The sequence below is a fragment of the Thamnophis elegans genome, chromosome 3, assembly GCF_009769535.1.
Source record: "Thamnophis elegans isolate rThaEle1 chromosome 3, rThaEle1.pri, whole genome shotgun sequence".
NCBI classification, from domain to species: domain Eukaryota; kingdom Metazoa; phylum Chordata; class Lepidosauria; order Squamata; family Colubridae; genus Thamnophis; species Thamnophis elegans.
In genome coordinates this window covers 148,917,306-148,935,824 of record NC_045543.1, presented here as the reverse complement: position 1 = coordinate 148,935,824, position 18,519 = coordinate 148,917,306, and the positions used below count along the sequence as shown (strand labels likewise).

Sequence of the window (18,519 nt, the reverse complement as noted above, 5' to 3'; positions counted from 1 at the left end):
GGGGAATGCAACTTTTTCCTAAACCTCAAATTAATTCGCTTGCAAGAATTTGGAGTTTTGTGTGTGTGACTCCTATGTGGTTGCCCCCCCCCCCCCAGCCACCAAGGGTTTTCCTGGCCTGGCAGCCTTTTCTCTAAAACAGGAGCAAAATTGGACCTCTTCATCTGCCCTTCTTGTCTCAGAGTTCCAAATAGCATCCAAAAGTAAATCAGAGTCCAAAGCAAAGTATTACCTGGAGTATTACCTATCACTTACCTGGATAGCCATTTATCTGAAATTGCACAGGGTCTCCTGCTTGAGCAGGGGGCTGGACTAGAAGACCTCTGAGGTCCCCTTCCAGCTTCTATTCTCTTCTGCTCTATTCCATTCTTCTATTCTGTGCTGTGCTGTGCTACTCTATGCTATGCTTCTTTTCTATTCTATTCTATATATGGCCTCCTGCCTGAGCTGGGGGTTGGACTAGAAGACCTCCAAGGTCCCTTCCAGCTTCTATTCTATTCTGCTCCGTTCCATTCTTCTTTTCTGTGCTCTGCTCTACTCTGCTATGCTATGCTTTTTTTTTCTATAGCTCATAAGGCCGTTTTTTGCCCTCCAGAGCCTTCAGGGGCCTTCTATTTCTATTCTATTCTATAAAGGGTCTCCTGCCTGAACAGGGGGATGGACTAGAAGACCTCCGAGGTCCCTTCCAGCTTCTATTCTATTCTGCTCCATTCCATTCTTCTATTCCCTGCTATGCGATGCTATGCTTTATTTCTTTTCCATTCTATTCTATATAGGGCCTCCTGCCTGAGCAGGGGTTGGACTAGAAGACCTCCGAGGTCCCTTCCAGCTTCTATTCTATTCTGCTCCGTTCCATTCTTCTATTCCCTGCTATGCGATGCTATGCTTTATTTCTTTTCCATTCTATTCTATATAGGGTCTCCTGCCTGAGCAGGGGTTGGACTAGAAGACCTCCGAGGTCCCTTCCAACTCTGTTATTCTATTATTCTATTAATTGATGAGATCGCAGTTAATTGAGGTTTTTCAGAGGTGGTCCCTTTGGAACAATCACCCAACTGGCTCTTCTTCACCATTGCTGTTAACCCCACTTGGCTTCCAAGAATTTAGTTGGCAAAAATCTCTCCTTTTGTGGAGGCTGATCTCTTCTAATGCTCTCCTAATTCCTTGGTAAGCAGCCCAAAAGTTGCAAAACTGAGCTGCTTTATTTAGTCCATATTGGCAGGACTTGTGAAAAATGATGTGTTTGTCTTCATCTGTTGGATTGAAGGCCAGACAAGGAATAACGGAGGGAAACTGAACCAGGAGAGATTCAACCTAGAAATAAGGATAAATTTCCTGACCATGAGAACAATCAAACCCATGGAACAGAAGTTGCCTTCGGTAGTTGTGGGAGCTTCATCCCTGGAGGCTTTCAAGAAGAGACTGGATTGCCATCTGTCAGGAATGGTATAGGGTAGCTTGGGCAGGGGGTTGGACTAGATGTCCTCCAAGGTCCCTTCCAACTCTGTTAATCTAAAGCAATGTTTCAAAATCTCAGCAACTTTATAGAGGATGGATTTCTATTCCCAGAATCCCCAAGCCAGCATGTTTTAAGATAGCTAAAATTCGAACCCAGAATTCCCCAACATTTTAAAAAGGGTGGACTTCAACTCCCAGAAGTCCCCTTGGTAGCAAAATCCATCCATCTTAAAATTAGATTTGGGAATACTGATCTGTAATATAGGCTAAGCGGCTGAAGTTATTATCATATCATCATTATTATTATATGAATTTAATTTGTTTGCCACCTAATTTGGTGATTCATAGGAAGATAAAACACAATAAAATGTCCAGGATTAGGGTTTCTTCCAGGGTTGTTAAGTGAATCACTGCGCTTCAGTGAATCCCATGGTCGTTAAGTGAATCTGGCTCCCCCCATTGACCTCGCTTGTTGGAAGCCAACTCACATTTACGACGCTTGCAGTGCCCTGGGGTCACGCGATCCCCTTTTGCGACCAAGCCAAGTCAGTGGGATTCACTTAACAACCGTGTTACTATATTTAACGACTTGCAGGGCTTCCCAAGTGCGGCAAGAAAAGTTGTAAAGTGGGACAAACTCACTTAGCGACACACATTGAGGGGGCTCAATCGTGGTCGTAACCCGAGGACTACCTGTACAAAATTTCTATCACGGTTCTTATAAGTTTATACATTCTCCCCAGAGTGAGTTTCAGCCGAGTGGACTAAAACTTTTGAAAAGTTTTCTCCAGAGCCGATTAAGGGTGTTGGGTGAAAGTTATCCAAAGTGTTGGCACGTGTTTTAAGGACTTGATGATTCAAGAATCCATTTCTGTACTCGGCTTGGCGTCTGGCCGAAGGAGGGACACCAGCCAAGTGGAAAAGTTAAATATTCAGCCTTAGCGGAATGGAATTAGCACCCTCAACTTGGCAGCTGCCGGCGCTGTTTTTCGGAGCGACAGCTGCGAGAGTGCGCAGAGCCACATCGTGCCAAGAGAAGCCTCCGTCTTGTCTCGCAAAGACAGTTGCGCTCCATGGCTGGTGGCCTTTGGCTGTGACGTCCTGCTGGGAGAGTCCCGTCCCTATCCCCGTCCCCCCACCCGACGTCCAGCAGAAATTTCAAACTTGCTGAGGTCAGAAATTCTTCCAGTTATGGAAGGAATGTGATTGGCAAGTTTCTGGTCCCTAGTGACCTTTTTTGTTCAGCATTAAATGAAGACGCCGAGATCACCGTTCATAGCTCTTGCTGGAAGATCCCACACGCTGAAACAATTTGGGGAAACAATTCTCTCTTGGTGTTATACAAAAAAACTCAGCCTTCCTGTTACATGCTATATCCGTGATGGCGAACCTATCGCATAACCTGTGTCCAAAGTGGCACCAAAGTGTCTAGAGAGCCGAGATGGCACTGTGGTTAGAGTGCAGCACTGCAGGCTACTTTAGCTGACTGCTAGTTTGGCAGTTCGGCTGTTCAAATCTCACCGGCTCAGGGTTGACTCAGCCTTCCATCCTTCCGAGGTGGGTAAAATGAGGACCCGGATTGTTGTTGGGGGCAATATGCTGACTCTGTAAACCGCTTAGAGAGGGCTGAAAGCCCTATGAAGCGGTATATAAGTCTAACTGCTATTGCTATCTTCCAGGTTTCTGGTACCCATGTGTGTGCGATGATCAGCCGTCCAGAACCCGGAAGTTTGGCTTTTCCAGAGTGCGATCCCTTTGCACAAGGCAGTGCCGAAAACCACCCTGCACTCGCACGCCAACCAGCTGATCGCCAGGCACGCATGTGCACTGGAACCCGGAAGTGTGACTTTTCCGGAGCACAACCCCACTGAGCGTTTTCGTGCGAGAGACATTTCCCCTCAACCTTTCCTGCACTTGGTGCCGAAAAGGTTTGCCATCACTGTGCTATAATTTGACAGTTGTCAAGTATTTAACAGAATTGGGGTAGACCTCGACATACGGCCACAATGAAGCACAAAGTATCTGTTGCTAACCAAGTCAGTTGTTAGGTATCCTGGGGTGTGTGTGTGTCACATGATCCCCTCTTGAAACTTCTGACAAGCAAAGTCAACGGGGAAGCCAGGTTTCACTTAACAACCGTCCCTCTAACTTAACAACTGCAGGGATTCACTGAAGAGTAGCAAGAAAGCCCTCCCAGGTGATGCAGATGCTAGTTTTTTAAACTTAACCGAGTTAACTTGCTTCACTAGGTATATTAACAGGATAACAGAGTTGGAAGGGACCTTAGGAAAAAAGCTCCCCATTGTTTGGGGCTTTGTAGACTGGGGGGGGGGAGAAGAGAGGGTATAGTGCAGTGGTGGGTTTCAAACTTTTTTAGAACCTCTTCTGTAGGTGTGGCCTGCTTTGTGGGAGTGGCTTGCGGGCCATGTGACCAGGTGGGAGTGGCTTGCTGGCCTTGTGATCGAGTGGGAGTGGCTTGCCAGCCCTGTAACTGGGTGGGCATGGCCAACTTGTGAAATGTGGTGAAACTCACTTAACAACGCTCGTGCTTAGCAACCAAAATGTTGGCTCAGAAACTCTGGCATTTGAAGCCCACAAGTCTTAAAGCTGTCAACTTGCCAGACCCTTGCACCCCTAACCCTTAAAAAAAAAAACCAGGGGTGTTTAAACTTGGCAGCTTTAAAACTTGTGGACTTCAACTCCCAGAATTCCTCCTCCAGTCATGTTGGCTCAGGAACTCTGGCATTGAAGTGTGCAAGTCTTAAAGCTGTCAAGTTACAAAACCCTTGCATCCCTAACCCATTAGAAAAAAAAAATCCAGCTTTTAAGACTTGTGGACTTCAACTCCCAGAATTCCTCCTCTTGCTCTTCATCTTGATGATGTGTGGACGGGTGTGGGGAGGGAGCTGGAACCGGTTCTAAGCAGCCCGGTAGATTTGTGGAACCTCTTCTATTAGAAGAGGTTAGAACTGGCAGGAACCCACCCCTGGTATAGTTCTAGGCTGCATAAACAGAGGGATAGAATCAAGATCACGTGAAGTGTTCAAACCACTTTATAAGCCCTTGGAAAGACCACACCTAGAGTACTGCATCCAGTTTTGGTCGCCATGATGTAGAAAAGATGTGGAGACTCTAGAAAGAGTGCAGAGAAGAGCAACCGAGAGGATTAGGGGACTGGAGGCTAAAACATATGAAGAACAGTTGCAGGAACTGGGGATGTCTAGTTTAATGAAAAGTAGAACCAGGGGAGACATGATAGCAGTCTTCCAATATCTCAGGGGCTGCCACAAAGAAGAGGGAGTCAAGCTATTCTCCAAGGCACCCGAGGGCAGAACAAGAAGCAATGGGTGGAAACTAATCAAGGAGAGAAGCAACTTACAACGGAGGAGGAATTTCCTGACAGTGAGAACAATTAATCAGTGGAACAGAAGTTGCATCTAAAAGTTACGAATGCCCCAACACTGGAAGTCTTTAAGAAGATGTTGGACAGCCATTTGTCTGAAACAGTATAGGGTTTCCTGCCTAGGCAGAGGGTTGGACTAGAAGACCACCAAGGTCCCTTCCAACTCTTCTATTCTATTCTAATTCCATACAAGCGGCCAGTAAACACGTACATATGCACACAGCTCCATTGGCGCGCGTGGTGTCACTTAAAAGGAGTGTGCGCTTGCTCGTGCAAGTGAGGATGGGCACTCACCAGGCGTTTCCATGGCCAAGTTGCAGACCCCTCATGGCCTACTAATGGGTCCCGTCCCATAGGTTGGGGACCCCTGTTCTAGCCCAACTCCCTGCTCAAGCAGGAGAGTCTATAACATTTCAGACAAATGGTTCTCCAGTCTCTTCTTTAAAACCTCCAGTGTTGAAGCACCCACAACTTCTGGAAGCAACCTCTGTTCCACTGGTTAATTGTTCTCACTGGTTTATATCCAGTTTTCCTCCAAAAGAATATGGAGACACGCAGAGTCCTTCAATTGCTCTCCATTTTTCGCCTTTACTTTTTATATATATATATAAATTTTTATTTTAAACACATAAGCACATCAACAAAAACAAACACATGACTTAAAAACAACATAGGAACAAAACATTCCGTCGTATAACATACAGCAGTTCCGAATCGGTTTCTTTGCAGTTAGTGTTTTCCCTACTATACATTTCTATCTTGCGTTCATAATCTTCTTATTCGTTATCCATTTTTATGTACAATTCTTTATTTATTTATACTTAGCTACTTATGACCAAATATTATTTACCTACATTGTGCTTTATATTTTTACTGTCATTTATTCTCTTACATACAGTTATAGGTATACATTCACAATAGTTATTCTTTTTCTTTGCCATTCTTATATTATTATTATTCCATTTAAGAGGTTATAAGGTAAAGTTTGGAATGCTTTGTTTACCATCCTTCTCACCTGCTGTGACACCACCTTATTTTCTCTTTCTTTTCTTTTCTTCCTCCCTTCTTCCTCTACTTCCTTCTTTCCTACTCTCCTTCCCCTTCTTCCTTCCCGTACCTCTCCCTTACTCCTACCCTCTTTCTTCTCCTTCCTACCCTCTCTCCTTCTCTTTCTCTCTCTTCCTCCCTCTTCTCTTTCTCTTTCTCTCCCTTCCACCCACCTCTCCTTACCTCTTTCTTCTTCCCCTACCTCTCCTCCACTCTTCTTCTTCCTCTCCTACTATCTCTCCTTCTCTTTCTCTCTCTTCCACCCTCCACTCCTTTCCATTCCTTCATTCCTCCATTCTCTACTTCCTTCTTCCCCTCCTTTCCTTCCTTCTTCCCTTCCTTTCTTTTTCTATTGTTATAGGTGTCTTTTTCAAATGCCAGTTTATGTTTTCTTGGGGATGCTATTTCCACAAGCCCGTTTTTGTTTCGTATCATTTCATTTTTTCTCTATCATTCTACAGTCTATATGCCAGCTATCGTTCTGATTTGATTTCACCAATCATGACCCCCTTATTTTACTTATAACTATTATTTTTGAGTGTCGTTTTTCGCCTTTACAATTAACTCCAAGGAGGGTGGCTTTGCTGCAGTAAAGAAGGTAGTTTGTGTCCAGGACTTTTAAGTCCTCTTAGTTTTATCAAACATTGCTTCAACCATTACACATCACTGCTTCTTGATGTCTTAGATCATCACCTTTATTTAACGACCCCATAATCCCTTGTCGGGTGGAGTCTGGGCAACTCAATGGAGCTATTAGAGTGTTTCATGGCCAGATGCCCTTCCTGTCACCAGTGCAGAGTTTTGTGCAGCAGATACATTCTCAGTATTCTCAGACACCAATTCTGTTGGAAATACAGAAATATAGAATACTAGCTGGATACCCGAGCTTCGCGATGAAACTACGTGATCGGGCAGTGCAGGAGAAATCCGGTTCCTTCTGGTTCAATCCGTCAGCTCAGTGGCGGTCGGTGATTGAGACACATAAGGGAATATCGCTCCCACCACTTTGAGTCCGGAAGCAATTCCATAAGCGGAAGGTGTAGACATTTTGGTGACGTTTAGTAAGGCCTCTCCTCTCTTATTGCTTGACAAAACAGGTGGCTTTTTGGTCTGTCTACCAATCATCATCTTCATTTAACGATCCCATAATCGCTTGCAGGGCGGAGTCTGGCCCACTGAATGGAGCTATTAGAATGTTTCATGGCCAGATGCCCTTCCTGTCGCCAATGCGGAGTTTTGTTCAGCAGATACATTCTCATTGAGAGAGAAATATCTGTCTCTCCCTAGGATCAAACTCACAGCCTTCTGATTGCGAGGCGAGCGCTCCGCCTCTAGGCCACCACACCACTCTGCTTCTTGATGTCTTAGGTGATGTGAGCTATTAAGAGAGTATCTCGCTTTTGGGCATGGCCACCAGGCATGAAAGAAGGTACCATGCCCGAAAGCGAAAAAATACTGGATTAAAATACAAAAATGGTTACAGGAAGTTACGAACACCCAAATCGAGTTCAAAGCGAAATTGTTCCCTCTGGGGATTATTAAGGGAAAGTACCCGAAAGAGATAAAATATTTAATTTTGCACATAATTACAGCAACGAGAATAGCACAATGCTGGAAAAGTGGATACCCTGCCAACAGACTGTCTGATAATCCAAAAGATTCTTGATGGTGCAGAGATGTAAAAACTCATCTTGGAGGTCCTTGGAAAGATGGTTTATTGTTGGACAGGGCCACATGGCTTGAGCCCTGAACAGAAAAGGTGATCACATGCTTCAATGTTGGTGGAGAAGAAGAGAAGGGCTGAGGGAGGGGCTTGCTAGGCTTTTTATACCCTGTTTAGTCCCACCTCTCTGTTTCCTGTTCCTGTGTAAGAAATGCATTCTGATTGGTTGTCAGACTCCCATGGGGCCATGCAGGGGCAACTCTCTAGGCTGTGTTTTGAATCCTGGTTTGGTTGAGTATTATGCTTTCCTGCAGCTGCAGTGGAGAAGTCTTTATTATGTAAAGTGGGCTAGCCTGGCCTTCTCAATGGCCTATTGACAAAGTGGGGATGGGCAGGAGGCTACAGGCAACTATTCTGTCTTTTAAAGCATGTTTCTTTCTTTTCACATCCAGAGAAATATTCTGCCTTTTCAATATTTCCTAGGATATTTCATTTTTCTGGGAGAGGGCTGGATGATAACTTCCCACAACTTCTTTCTTGTATGGTGGTTATGCCCAAAAGCTAAAAAATATTGGGCCGAATTGCAAAAATGGTTACAGGAAGTTACGAAAACCCAAATAGAGTTCAAAGCGGAATTGTTCCTTCTGGGGATTATTAAGGGAAAGTATCCGAAAGAGATAAAATATTTAATTTTGCACATAATTACAGCAGCGAGAATAGCACAATGCTGGAAAAGTGGATACCCTGCCGACAGACTGTGTGATAATCCAAAAGATTCTTGATTGCGCAGAGATGTAAAAACTCATCTTGGAGTTGAGGGACAAGGAAGACTCAGAATATTATACAGTTTGGGAAAACTGGTATCAATGGAGGAATAACAGGAACATGAAATGTACAGCTTAGAAACATAGATGTATAGATGTAGAAATATTAGGAATGTGTACACATGTATTTGAATAACAATAGAGCCGAGGTGGCGCAGTGGTTAGGATGCAGTACTACAGGCCACTTCAGCTGACTGTTATCTGCAGTTTGGCGGTTCAAATCTCACCGGCTCAGGGTTGACTCAGCCTTCCATCCTTCCGAGGTGGGTGAAATGAGGACCTAGACTGTGGGGGTGATATATGCTGACTCTGTAAACCGCTTAGAGAGGGCTGAAAGCCCTATGAAGTGGTATATAAGTCTTAACTGCTATTGCTATTGCTAAATGGGTATGTTAGTACTGTCAAAAAGGATTGCAACTTATGCAAAACTATTTTTAAAGGTATATTTGTATCGTAATGTTTTAAATTTTCAAGAAAGGGTTTTCCGTCAAAAAAAAAAGGGAGACAGAGTTGGCCTTTCTTCAACCGTCTTCAGCCTTTTGTCTTTCCTTTTTTTGGCAGATGATGGCGATCTGTTCAACGTCCTCCTCCAGATAGGACAAATGCCTTGGTCGAAAGAGTGGAATGAGCTTGCCGGCCACTCCTGAAGAAGCAGGTGGAGGTAGACCATCACCCAGCCTCTATGCTTCCAGCTGTGCACCCGAACTCGGAGACGGGCCCTGCCTTTGTTAGCAACGCGACATAAGCGGGGACGATGTATACTTTCCTGCCGGAGAACTTCACTCCGGTGAAGCAGAAGCCATCCAAAGAGCTGAGGCCCATGATCGGCGCCATCGTGGTGGGCCTCGTTTTGTTCATTGCCGCCATCGTGGCGTGGTGCTACTACGTGGCGTCCCTTCGGAAGGCGGAGAGGCTTAAGACGGCGGAGATGGATTTGCGGCAAGACGGATTCACCATCAAGAACCAGAACGGCGAGCTGGTCTTCCAGGTGGCCTTCCAGTCGGGGCTTCTGGACCTGGAGTCCTGCTCCAGGGAGGGGGCCAATTTAACCTGCACCCAGACCGACAAAGGGAGAGTCAACTTCTTCATCAAGATCGTCAACCCCAAGGACACCGTCATCTGCTACCGCGTGCGCTGGGAAGAGTTCGTGGCGGACACGGTGGTGGAACATAAAATGTTCTGGGGTGATGCCTTGTGGTACGGAGGCTGTGAGATGAGTGTCCAGCATTGGCCAATCAAGCTGCCCGGATACCAGGAGCCCATGCCTTTTGTGACCAGCGATGTCAATTCTTTAAGGAACAGCTTTGGAGGCATCTTAGAGAGGTACTGGTTGTCTTCCAAAGCTGCGGCCATCAAGATCAACGATTCGGTGCCCTTCCACCTTGGCTTCAACGCCACGGAGCCCTCCCTTGTCTTCCAAGCCAGGTATAAAGACTCGCCGTACAAGCCTCCGTTGGGCCAGCTGCCTTTTCCTGAGCTGAGTTACCGTGTCTGCATCGGTTCCGACGTCACCTCCATCCACAAATACATGGTGCGGAAGTACTTCTACAAGCCCTCCAAGATACCTTCGAGGAACGCCTTCAGGTACCCCATCTGGTCCACCTGGGCCTTGTACAAGAACGACATCGACCAGGAGAAACTCCTGCGCTTTGCCGAAAACATCAAGAAGTACAAGTTCAACTGCAGCCACATCGAGATCGACGACACCTACACCCAGGCGTACGGAGACTTCGACTTCGACGTGGCCAAGTTCCCCAACATGACGGGAACCTTCAAGAAACTTCGAGAGGACGGTTTTCAGATCACCCTCTGGACCCACCCGTTCATCAATTACAATTCCTCGAATTTTGGGGTGGGGATAGAGAAACAGCTGTTCATCAAGGAACCCACCGGACGGCTGCCCGCCATGGTGGAGTGGTGGAACGGCATCGGCGCCATCTTGGATTTCACCAACCCTGCCGCCCGAGATTGGTTCCAGAGCCAGCTGAGACAGCTCCGCAATAAATACGGCATCTCCTCCTTTAAATTTGATGCTGGGGAGACCAGCTACCTCCCCAAACAGTTTAGCACCTTCCGACCTTTGTCGGACCCCAGTGTCTGGTCCAGGCGCTACACAGAAATGGCCATCCCGTTTTACGAACTGGCGGAGGTCAGGGTGGGCTACCAATCCCAGAACATCTCGTGTTTCTTCCGGATCATTGATCGGGATTCCGTGTGGGGCTACGAACTTGGCCTGAAGTCCTTAATCCCCACCGTCCTGACCATCAGCATGTTGGGGTACCCGTTTATATCGGCCGACATGATCGGAGGGAATTTCTTCCCCAACAAAACCGACGGGGCTTTGGAAATCCCGGATCGGGAACTCTACATCCGTTGGCTGGAGTTGTCCGCCTTCATGCCGTCCATGCAGTTCTCCATCCCGCCTTGGCTGTACGACAAGGAGGTCGTCGAAATCGCCCTGAAGTTCACCAAGCTTCACGAGTCCTTGGTGGCCCCTCTCTTGCTGGAGCTGGCCGGGGAGATCACCACCACGGGGGATCCCATCATACGGCCCATCTGGTGGATCTCTCCCGGGGACGAGTCTGCTCACAAGATCGATTCCCAGTTTCTCATCGGGGACACCTTGATGGTGGCTCCAGTCTTGGAGATGGGAAAACAGGAACGGGACATTTACATCCCGGCGGGCAAATGGCGGAGTTACAAAGGAGAGCTGTTTGAGAAGACTCCCACGCTGGTCACGGACTACCCCGTGGATCTGGATGAGGTGGCCTACTTCGTCTGGGTCTCCTAAGCTGCCTCCGTGGACGTGTGTAAAACAGACACCTTGCCTTATTCTCATCCTCCTAACCCGAAATAATTCTAATCGGTTCAGAAGGTCGAAAGGGAAAACACGGTTGCCCGTTAATTCTTCCAATCAAAACTGAACGACGGGCGTGCAATTAAACAGGCTGCCAAAAGACAAATAAAGGTAGTCCTCGACTTACAACCACCATTGAGCCCGAAATTTATGTCACTAAACGAGACAGTTTAGTGTTAAGCGAGCTTTGCCCCAATTCACGACATTTCTTGGGTCGGTTGTTAAGCGAATCACTGCAATCAGTTAATAGCGGTTGTTAAGGTGAATCCAGTTTTGCTGTTGCTTGTCAGAAGGTCGCAAAGGGGACACAGCAACGGTCATAAGTATGTGCCAGTTGCCAAGCCTCCGAACTTTTATCCCACGCCTGTGGGAATGCTGCAACAGTGATCAATGTGAAAAAACCGTCCTAACCACTTTTTTCAGTGCTGTTATAACTTTGAAGGGTCGCTAAGGGAATTGTTGTAAGTCGAGGACTACCTGTATTGTCACCAAATTTGCACAGAGCAGCAAAAGGCCTCGCTTGGAGGCTGAGAATTGTGGTTTCTGAATTGTGTGTGTGTGTGTGTGTTTATTTGCACTGAACCGGTTGTCTTCCGTTTTCTTCAAAGGTGGGTCTTGTAAAGCCGAAATCCTTTGAGTGATTGATCAATCCTTTCACCTTCAAGCGTTTCTGGATGGTTTTAACACCAGGAATTGGGGGAAAAAAAGAGGAGGAATTTAACTCTTAAGCTGCCGAGAATTTTTTTTAAAGAGGAGCGAAAGGAAGCGTTGGGAAAATGTGCAAGAAGGACAGCTCAACTAGGATGAACCGTATTGTTGTTTTTAATTGGGAAGGCATCTAATTATTGCTCCAGCCAAGTCTATCTAACCGGAGGGAGTGGTTAAAGAAAAAAATAAGGAACAGGGGGGGAAGTCACACATACATGATCAAAAACCCCTCGTGTCACACATAACAACACAGGTAATCCTCGACTTAAGGGTCCCAATTGAGTCCCAAAATTTCCATTGCCAGGTGAGAGAATTAAATGTGTTTTGCACAGGGGTGGGCTTCAAAACCTTTAGCAAGGGGGTCTCTGCCCTGTGGCTGGGTGGGCGTGGCCATGGTGGGTGTGGCCTAGTCGGCCTCCTGCACTACAGCGGGGTGTGTGTGGGTGTGTTTTTGCCCTCTCTGGGCTCCAGAGGCTTTCCTTGAGTCTCCGGGAGAGCGAAAACAGCCTCCCTAGGCTCCGGAGGCTCTCTGAAAGGTGAAAAATGGGCCTACCGGAGGTTCACCTCCCTGAACTTCCGGTAGGCCCATTTTTCGTCCTTCCCGAACCTCCGCGTGCGCCCTGCACTTAGCTGCCTCCAAAATGGGCCGTGTGGGGACTCCTAGGAGGGGCGGGGCTGCGTGGGTGGGGCCAGCCAGGAGTGGGATTTGGGGGGTTCTCCAAACTGCACAGAACCCCTGCAAACCCCCAGGAGCCCATCCCTGGTTTTGCCCCTTTTTACGACCTTTTACGACTGTGGTTAAGCGAATCGCTGCAGTCGTTAACTCAGTCCCACGGTTGTTAAGCGAATCCGGCTTCCCCATTGTCTTTGCTTGCCAAAAGAGGGTCACAACCCTGGGACGCTGCAACCGTCATAAGTACAGGCCAGTTACCAAGCACCTGAATTTTGATCACGTGACCATCGGGGAGGCTGTAAGGGTGAAAACGATCCTAAGCCACTTTTTTTTCAGTGCCATTGTCACTTTTGAATGGTCACTATATGAGCCGTTATAAGTCGAGGACTACCTCTGCGGGTAAAAAAGCTGGGCTTCACCCGGTCAGCACTTCCAACCTGACTTTTCAAACCCCTCCCGGTGGATTTCTTGGCTGCCGCACAACCAGCCTTAAGTTTTAAAACACCGTAAGCTATTATTTGAAACGAGCTTTGTTTTCCTAAAGGGAATAAATCGAATAAATACAGGGATATATTTATAGAAATGCGGGGAGATCTCCCTGCTCTCTGATTTCCGAAGGAGGCTGGTGGTAACCCAGGAATGAACTAGCCACGTAGGCAATGGTGGGGTTCAAATAATTTCACAACCGGTTCGTCTGAACAGATACGAACTGTCTGAATCACGCGCCTCTTGTACATAAAGTTTGATTAAACAGGCCTGGGCTGGTTCCTTTGGCTTTAGGCTTTGGGAAAGAGAGAAAGGGTGTGGATCCGCCTTATATTTTCCAGTTTTGCACCTCAAAACAGGTTTAGCGATGGCTTCAGTCCTGTGGAATTCTGGGGCTTGTAGTTCCAACACATCTGGAAGGCCAGAGGTTGGGGGAGAGATTCCTTCCTTTGTCCCTCCCTCGGCTAGTGAATTTCTTATCCAGGTAATTAACCCACCAAAATCCATCCACGCAACAATATAGTTAGAATTTCACCCACAGTAAGATCCAATTTAGAAGAGGATAATTGGGTTGAACCGTGGTGCTCTCTGAGTTTCATTATTTTCTTGTAGACGTTTCATGACCCAACTAGGGAACATCATCAGTGCCAGGAATCTGTTTGTATACAGGTGGCTGTCACTGTTGGTGCGAGCTTTGGTTTCATTTTAGTGGTTCCTTCACTAGGCTGTTCTTCTCTGTTGATTGATTTGATTGATTGATTGATTTTATTATATTTATATGCCGCCCTTTTCCCCCGAAGGGGACTCAGGGCGGCTCACAATTCAAATCAGGGAAGTGGGGGTACAGACAAAAAATAAAAGACGAAACATAACAATACATAATTTAAAAACACACAACAGTCATACCATTCGAGACGGGGGCAACGGCTCTTTAGCCCCAGGCCTGTCGGAACAGCCAGGTTTTAAGGGCTTTGCGGAAGGCCTGGAGGGTGGTGAGGGTGCGAATCTCCACGGGGAGATCGTTCCAGAGGGTCGGAGCAGCCACAGAGAAGGCCCTCCTCCGGGTAGTCGCCAGTCGGCACTGGCCAGCGGATGGAATTCGGAGGAGGCCCAATCTGTGGGATCTAATTGGTCTAGTGGAGGTGATTGCAGCAGGCGGTCTCTCAAGTACCTTATTTGTCTGTTGATCCACAGGCACATAGGGATAAATAGCATCTACACACCATTAAAAAGAGATGCTTAAAAAGGAAACAAAAAGAACCCAAACAGATCCTCACCAGTGACCAATACCCAGATAAACAGAGGCAAACCCAAAGATTAATACTAGGCCAACAATCAAGAAGTAAACATTATCCCAATCAAGGAACTGCCAACTCAGACAAACAATATAACAATCAAGGAACCAACTTGACAGGACAACGCCATTTGTACATAAACAGAGTGCAAACCCCACTCTCTTTTAGCACTGATGATGTTATCTAGCTGGGTAATGAAAAGCCTGCAAGCAAATCACCTATTTCAGAGAGCACTAAGGACCACACAATCCTCCTCCTCCTCCTCTCTGCAAACTCTACTCCCTTCTAGCACTGATGATGTTACCTAGCTGGGTCATGAAACGTCTGTAAGAAAACCACCATCAGAGAGCAGCAAGGACCTCACAATCCTCCTCCTCCTCCTCTTCCTCCTCCTCCTCCTCTTCCACCTCCACCTCCACCTCCTCCTCCTCCACATTCTTTCTAGCACTGATGATGTTACCTAGTTGGGTAAAGAAACATCTGCAAGAAAACCACCAAGCTCAGAGAGTACCAAGAACCCCACAATCCCTTTCCTCCTCCTCCTCCTCCTCCTCAAACCCACTCCTTTCTAGCACGGATGATATTCCCTAGTTGGGTCATGAAACATCTGCAAGAAAACTACCCAGGTCAGAGAGCACAAAGGGCCCCACAGTCCATCCTCCTCCTCTTCCAATCCCACTCCCTTCCAGCACTGATGATGTTACCTAGCTGGGTCATGAAACATCTGCAAGAAAACCACCAAGCTCAGAGAGCACCAAGAACCCCACAATCCTTTTCCTCCTCCTCCTCCTCCTCCTCCTCCTCCTCCTCCATAAACCCACTCCTTTCTAGCACAGATGATATTCCCTAGTTTGGTCATGAAACATCTGCAAGAAAACCACCCAGCTCAGAGAGCACCAAGCACACACACACAGTCCTTTTCCTCCCCTTCCTCTCCTCCTCCTCTCTGCAAACCCTACTTCCTTCTAGCACTGATGATGTAACCTAGTTGGGCCATGAAACACCTGCCGGAAAGCCCCAAGGACCTCACAGTCCACCCCTGAGTTGCAAAAATTATCTTCTATCCACAGAACAAACCAATTCTTGCTGTACCAAAAAGGGAGAATTACGACTTCTCTGTCTGGAAGACGAATGTAACTTAGTGCAGTCCAGATACAATTAAAGTTTTGATTAAACATGGCAAGAGTCTTCATTTGATTGTGTCTTTTTCAATTCGGGAAGGGGTTTAAGTTCCCATTGTCCTACCTGCAATTCTGGGGCAACTGTGCCATCCTCGGAAAAACGAACGAAAGGTACTATTCTCATCTCCCCCTTGAGCTGGAAATGCCTTCCCAATCTTCCCCTCGCATTTCATTCCTTAAGAAGGTACCATAATTAGACAGCTGAAATCCAAGATGTATGACAGCAAGGAGCCGAGGTGGCGCAGTGGTTAGGGTGCAGTACTGCAGGCCACTTCAGCTGACTGCTATCTGCAGTTTGGTGGTTCAAATCTCACCAGCTCAAAGTTGACTCAGCCTTCCATCCTTCCGAGGTGGGTAAAATGAGGACCCGGATTGTTGTTGGGGGCAATATGCTGACTCTGTAAACCGCTTAGAGAGGGCTGAAAGCCCTATGAAGCGGTATATAAGTCTAACTGCTATTGCTATAGTCTGGGAAAATTGCAGGTAGTCCTCGACTTACGACCATAATCGAGCCCAACACTTACATTGCTAAGTGAGACATTGTGAGTTTTGCCCCATTTTACCACCTTTCTTGCCACCGTTGTTAAGTGAGTCACTGCGGGGGTTAAGCTAGTCATGTTTTTAAGTGAATCCTGCTTCCCCATTGATTTGGGCTTGTCAGAAGGTCGCAAAAGGGGATCATGTGGTCCCCAGGGCACTGTGACCGTCATAAATGTGAACCGGTTGCCATGCGTATGAATTTTGATGCACCTGGTCATGCAGCAACAGTCCCAAGTGTGAAAAACGGTCATAAGTCGCGTTTTTTCAGCGCCATTGCAACGTTGAACGGTCACTAAAATGTTGTAAGTCGAGGACTGCCCGTAATGTCCTGAACCCCCATCTAAGGTGCTGCATTTATTGTCACAACTGTGCAAATTTAGGATTGACAAAGCAACGTCTCAAAAAATACAGATTATTGCCTAGGAATAGGAGAAAGTTGGCAATCAGGAAACCCGGAGAAGGACGAGGACAGGGGTGAAGATGTTGGATTGAGAAATGGGAAGATCTTGGCTATTCCAGCAGGCCTGGGGCTGTTGACCTCTTGACCGAGGTCCAGCCCCGATTAGACTGGGTGCATGATGTGCTTTCTTTTAATCTGTTTTCCTCCGTTTGTTTTTAACTCTTCACTTTTTAAAATTTATTTTCTGTAAGCCGCCCGGAGACCTTTGGGATTGGGCGGCCTATAAATTTATTAAATCAATCAATCAATCAATCTTCACAGCGTCTCCTAAACAGTATTTTTAAATGACTGCAAAAGGATGATTTGAATTAAAGCAGCCTCACAGTCCTCAGTGGGACACGGTGGCTCAGTGGCAAAGACTGGCTGAGCTTGTCGATCAGAAAGTTCAGTGGTTTGAATCCCTGGCGCCACGTAACGGGGTGAGCTCCCGTGACTTGTCCCAGCTTCTGCCAACCGAGCAGTTCGAAAGCACGTAAAAAATGCAAGTAGAAAAACAGGAACCACCTTTGGTGGGAAGGGAACAGCGCTCTGTGCGCCTTCGGCGTTGAGTCGTGCCGGCCACATGACCACGGAGACGTCTTCGGACAGGGCTGGCTCTTCGGCTTTGAAACGGAGATGAGCACCGCCCCCTTGAGTCGGGAACGACTAGCGCATATGTGCGGGGGGAATCCTTTACCTCTCCCACAGTCCTCACAGTTTAAAGTCAAGAAATCATCATTATCCAATGCACAGTGCTTCTTCAAATGTTCTTTTAGCTATAATAATGAATTGGAATTCAAAAGTTGTTAAATGTTACAGTCATCATTGCATAAAAGTTTTAAATAGCATTAAAAAAAGACGTGAAGATGACATTTTAGTTTAAATGAAATTTCTTGGGCGTCTAATCACAGTTGGCCAAATAAAATATTGAATTCAATTCAAGTGGGGAAGGAGAGAGAGGAAGAAGAAGAAAATAGAAAGGGAATATATTTTCCTTCTTCGTCCTAAAATTAAAACCCCATTGAGTCATCCATTCATGTTTTTATACAGTGAATGGTGAAGGCTTGTAATCCGTCCAGGTAACTTTCATCTATCAGGTGGATCAGAAGTTTAATAAATAATAATGTTAATGCTGCCTGGTCTGATTCCTTTTGTAACTGGGATAAAAATGAAGGAGGGGTTTTAAAATAATGACTTTGGGGGAAGAAATAATCCTCTTTAATATTAAACATTGGCTACTTTCCCAGATCTTTGTTAATCAGTTTGCGTGGGGAACCTATCGTAGCTTGTCAATTGTTGTTTAATTTGGACCAAAGGGGGAACAGTTTGTAAGCTATAAAAGTTTCCCCAACTTGTCCCTTTCCAGAAATTTGGGCTCACAAAATTAATTAGATAAAGTAGACCAGAACCTACTACTTGATAAATGTGGGTTAGACAGCATCACCACTAGATGGATTCGGAACTGGCTGACCAACCGCACTCAATGTGTAGTCCTCAATGGAACTGCATCTACATGGAGGGAAGCATGCAGTGGGGGACCCCAAGGCTCTGTTTTAGGCCCAGGACTCTTCAACATCTTCATCAATGATTTGGATGAGGGAATAAATGGGGAACTCATCAAATTTGCAGACGACACCAAGCTGGCAGGAATAGCCAACACTCCAGAAGACAGGCTTAAGATACAGAAGGATCTTCACAAACTTGAACATTGGGCACTATCTAATAAAATGAAATTAAATGGTGGAAAAAGTAAGGTTCTACATTTAGGCAAGAAAAATGAAATGCACAGGTACAGTGTAGGTGGCAACTTGCTCAATAGTAGTAACTGTGAAAGGGATCCTGGAGTCCTAGTGGACAACCATTTAAATAGGAGCCAGCCGTGTGCAGCAGCTGCCAAAAAAGCCAACACAGTTCTAGGCTGCATAAACAGAGGGATAAAATCAAG

The 18,519-nt window shown here is 46.4% G+C and overlaps 1 protein-coding gene across 2 annotated transcripts in view; it reads left to right on the top strand.

Annotated features, from left to right (window-relative positions):
- The window catches only part of LOC116505632 (myogenesis-regulating glycosidase-like), a 41,674-nt gene extending 29,423 nt beyond the window's left edge, over positions 1-12,251 (top strand). For both annotated transcript variants that reach the window (XM_032212978.1, XM_032212977.1), the window contains exon 2: positions 8,957-12,251. In XM_032212978.1, coding sequence (XP_032068869.1) covers positions 9,150-11,186 — 2,037 coding nt within the window. In that variant the 5' untranslated portion in view covers positions 8,957-9,149 and the 3' untranslated portion in view covers positions 11,187-12,251. The remainder of the gene's footprint in view (positions 1-8,956) is intronic.
- Positions 12,252-18,519: the final 6,268 nt, after the last annotated feature.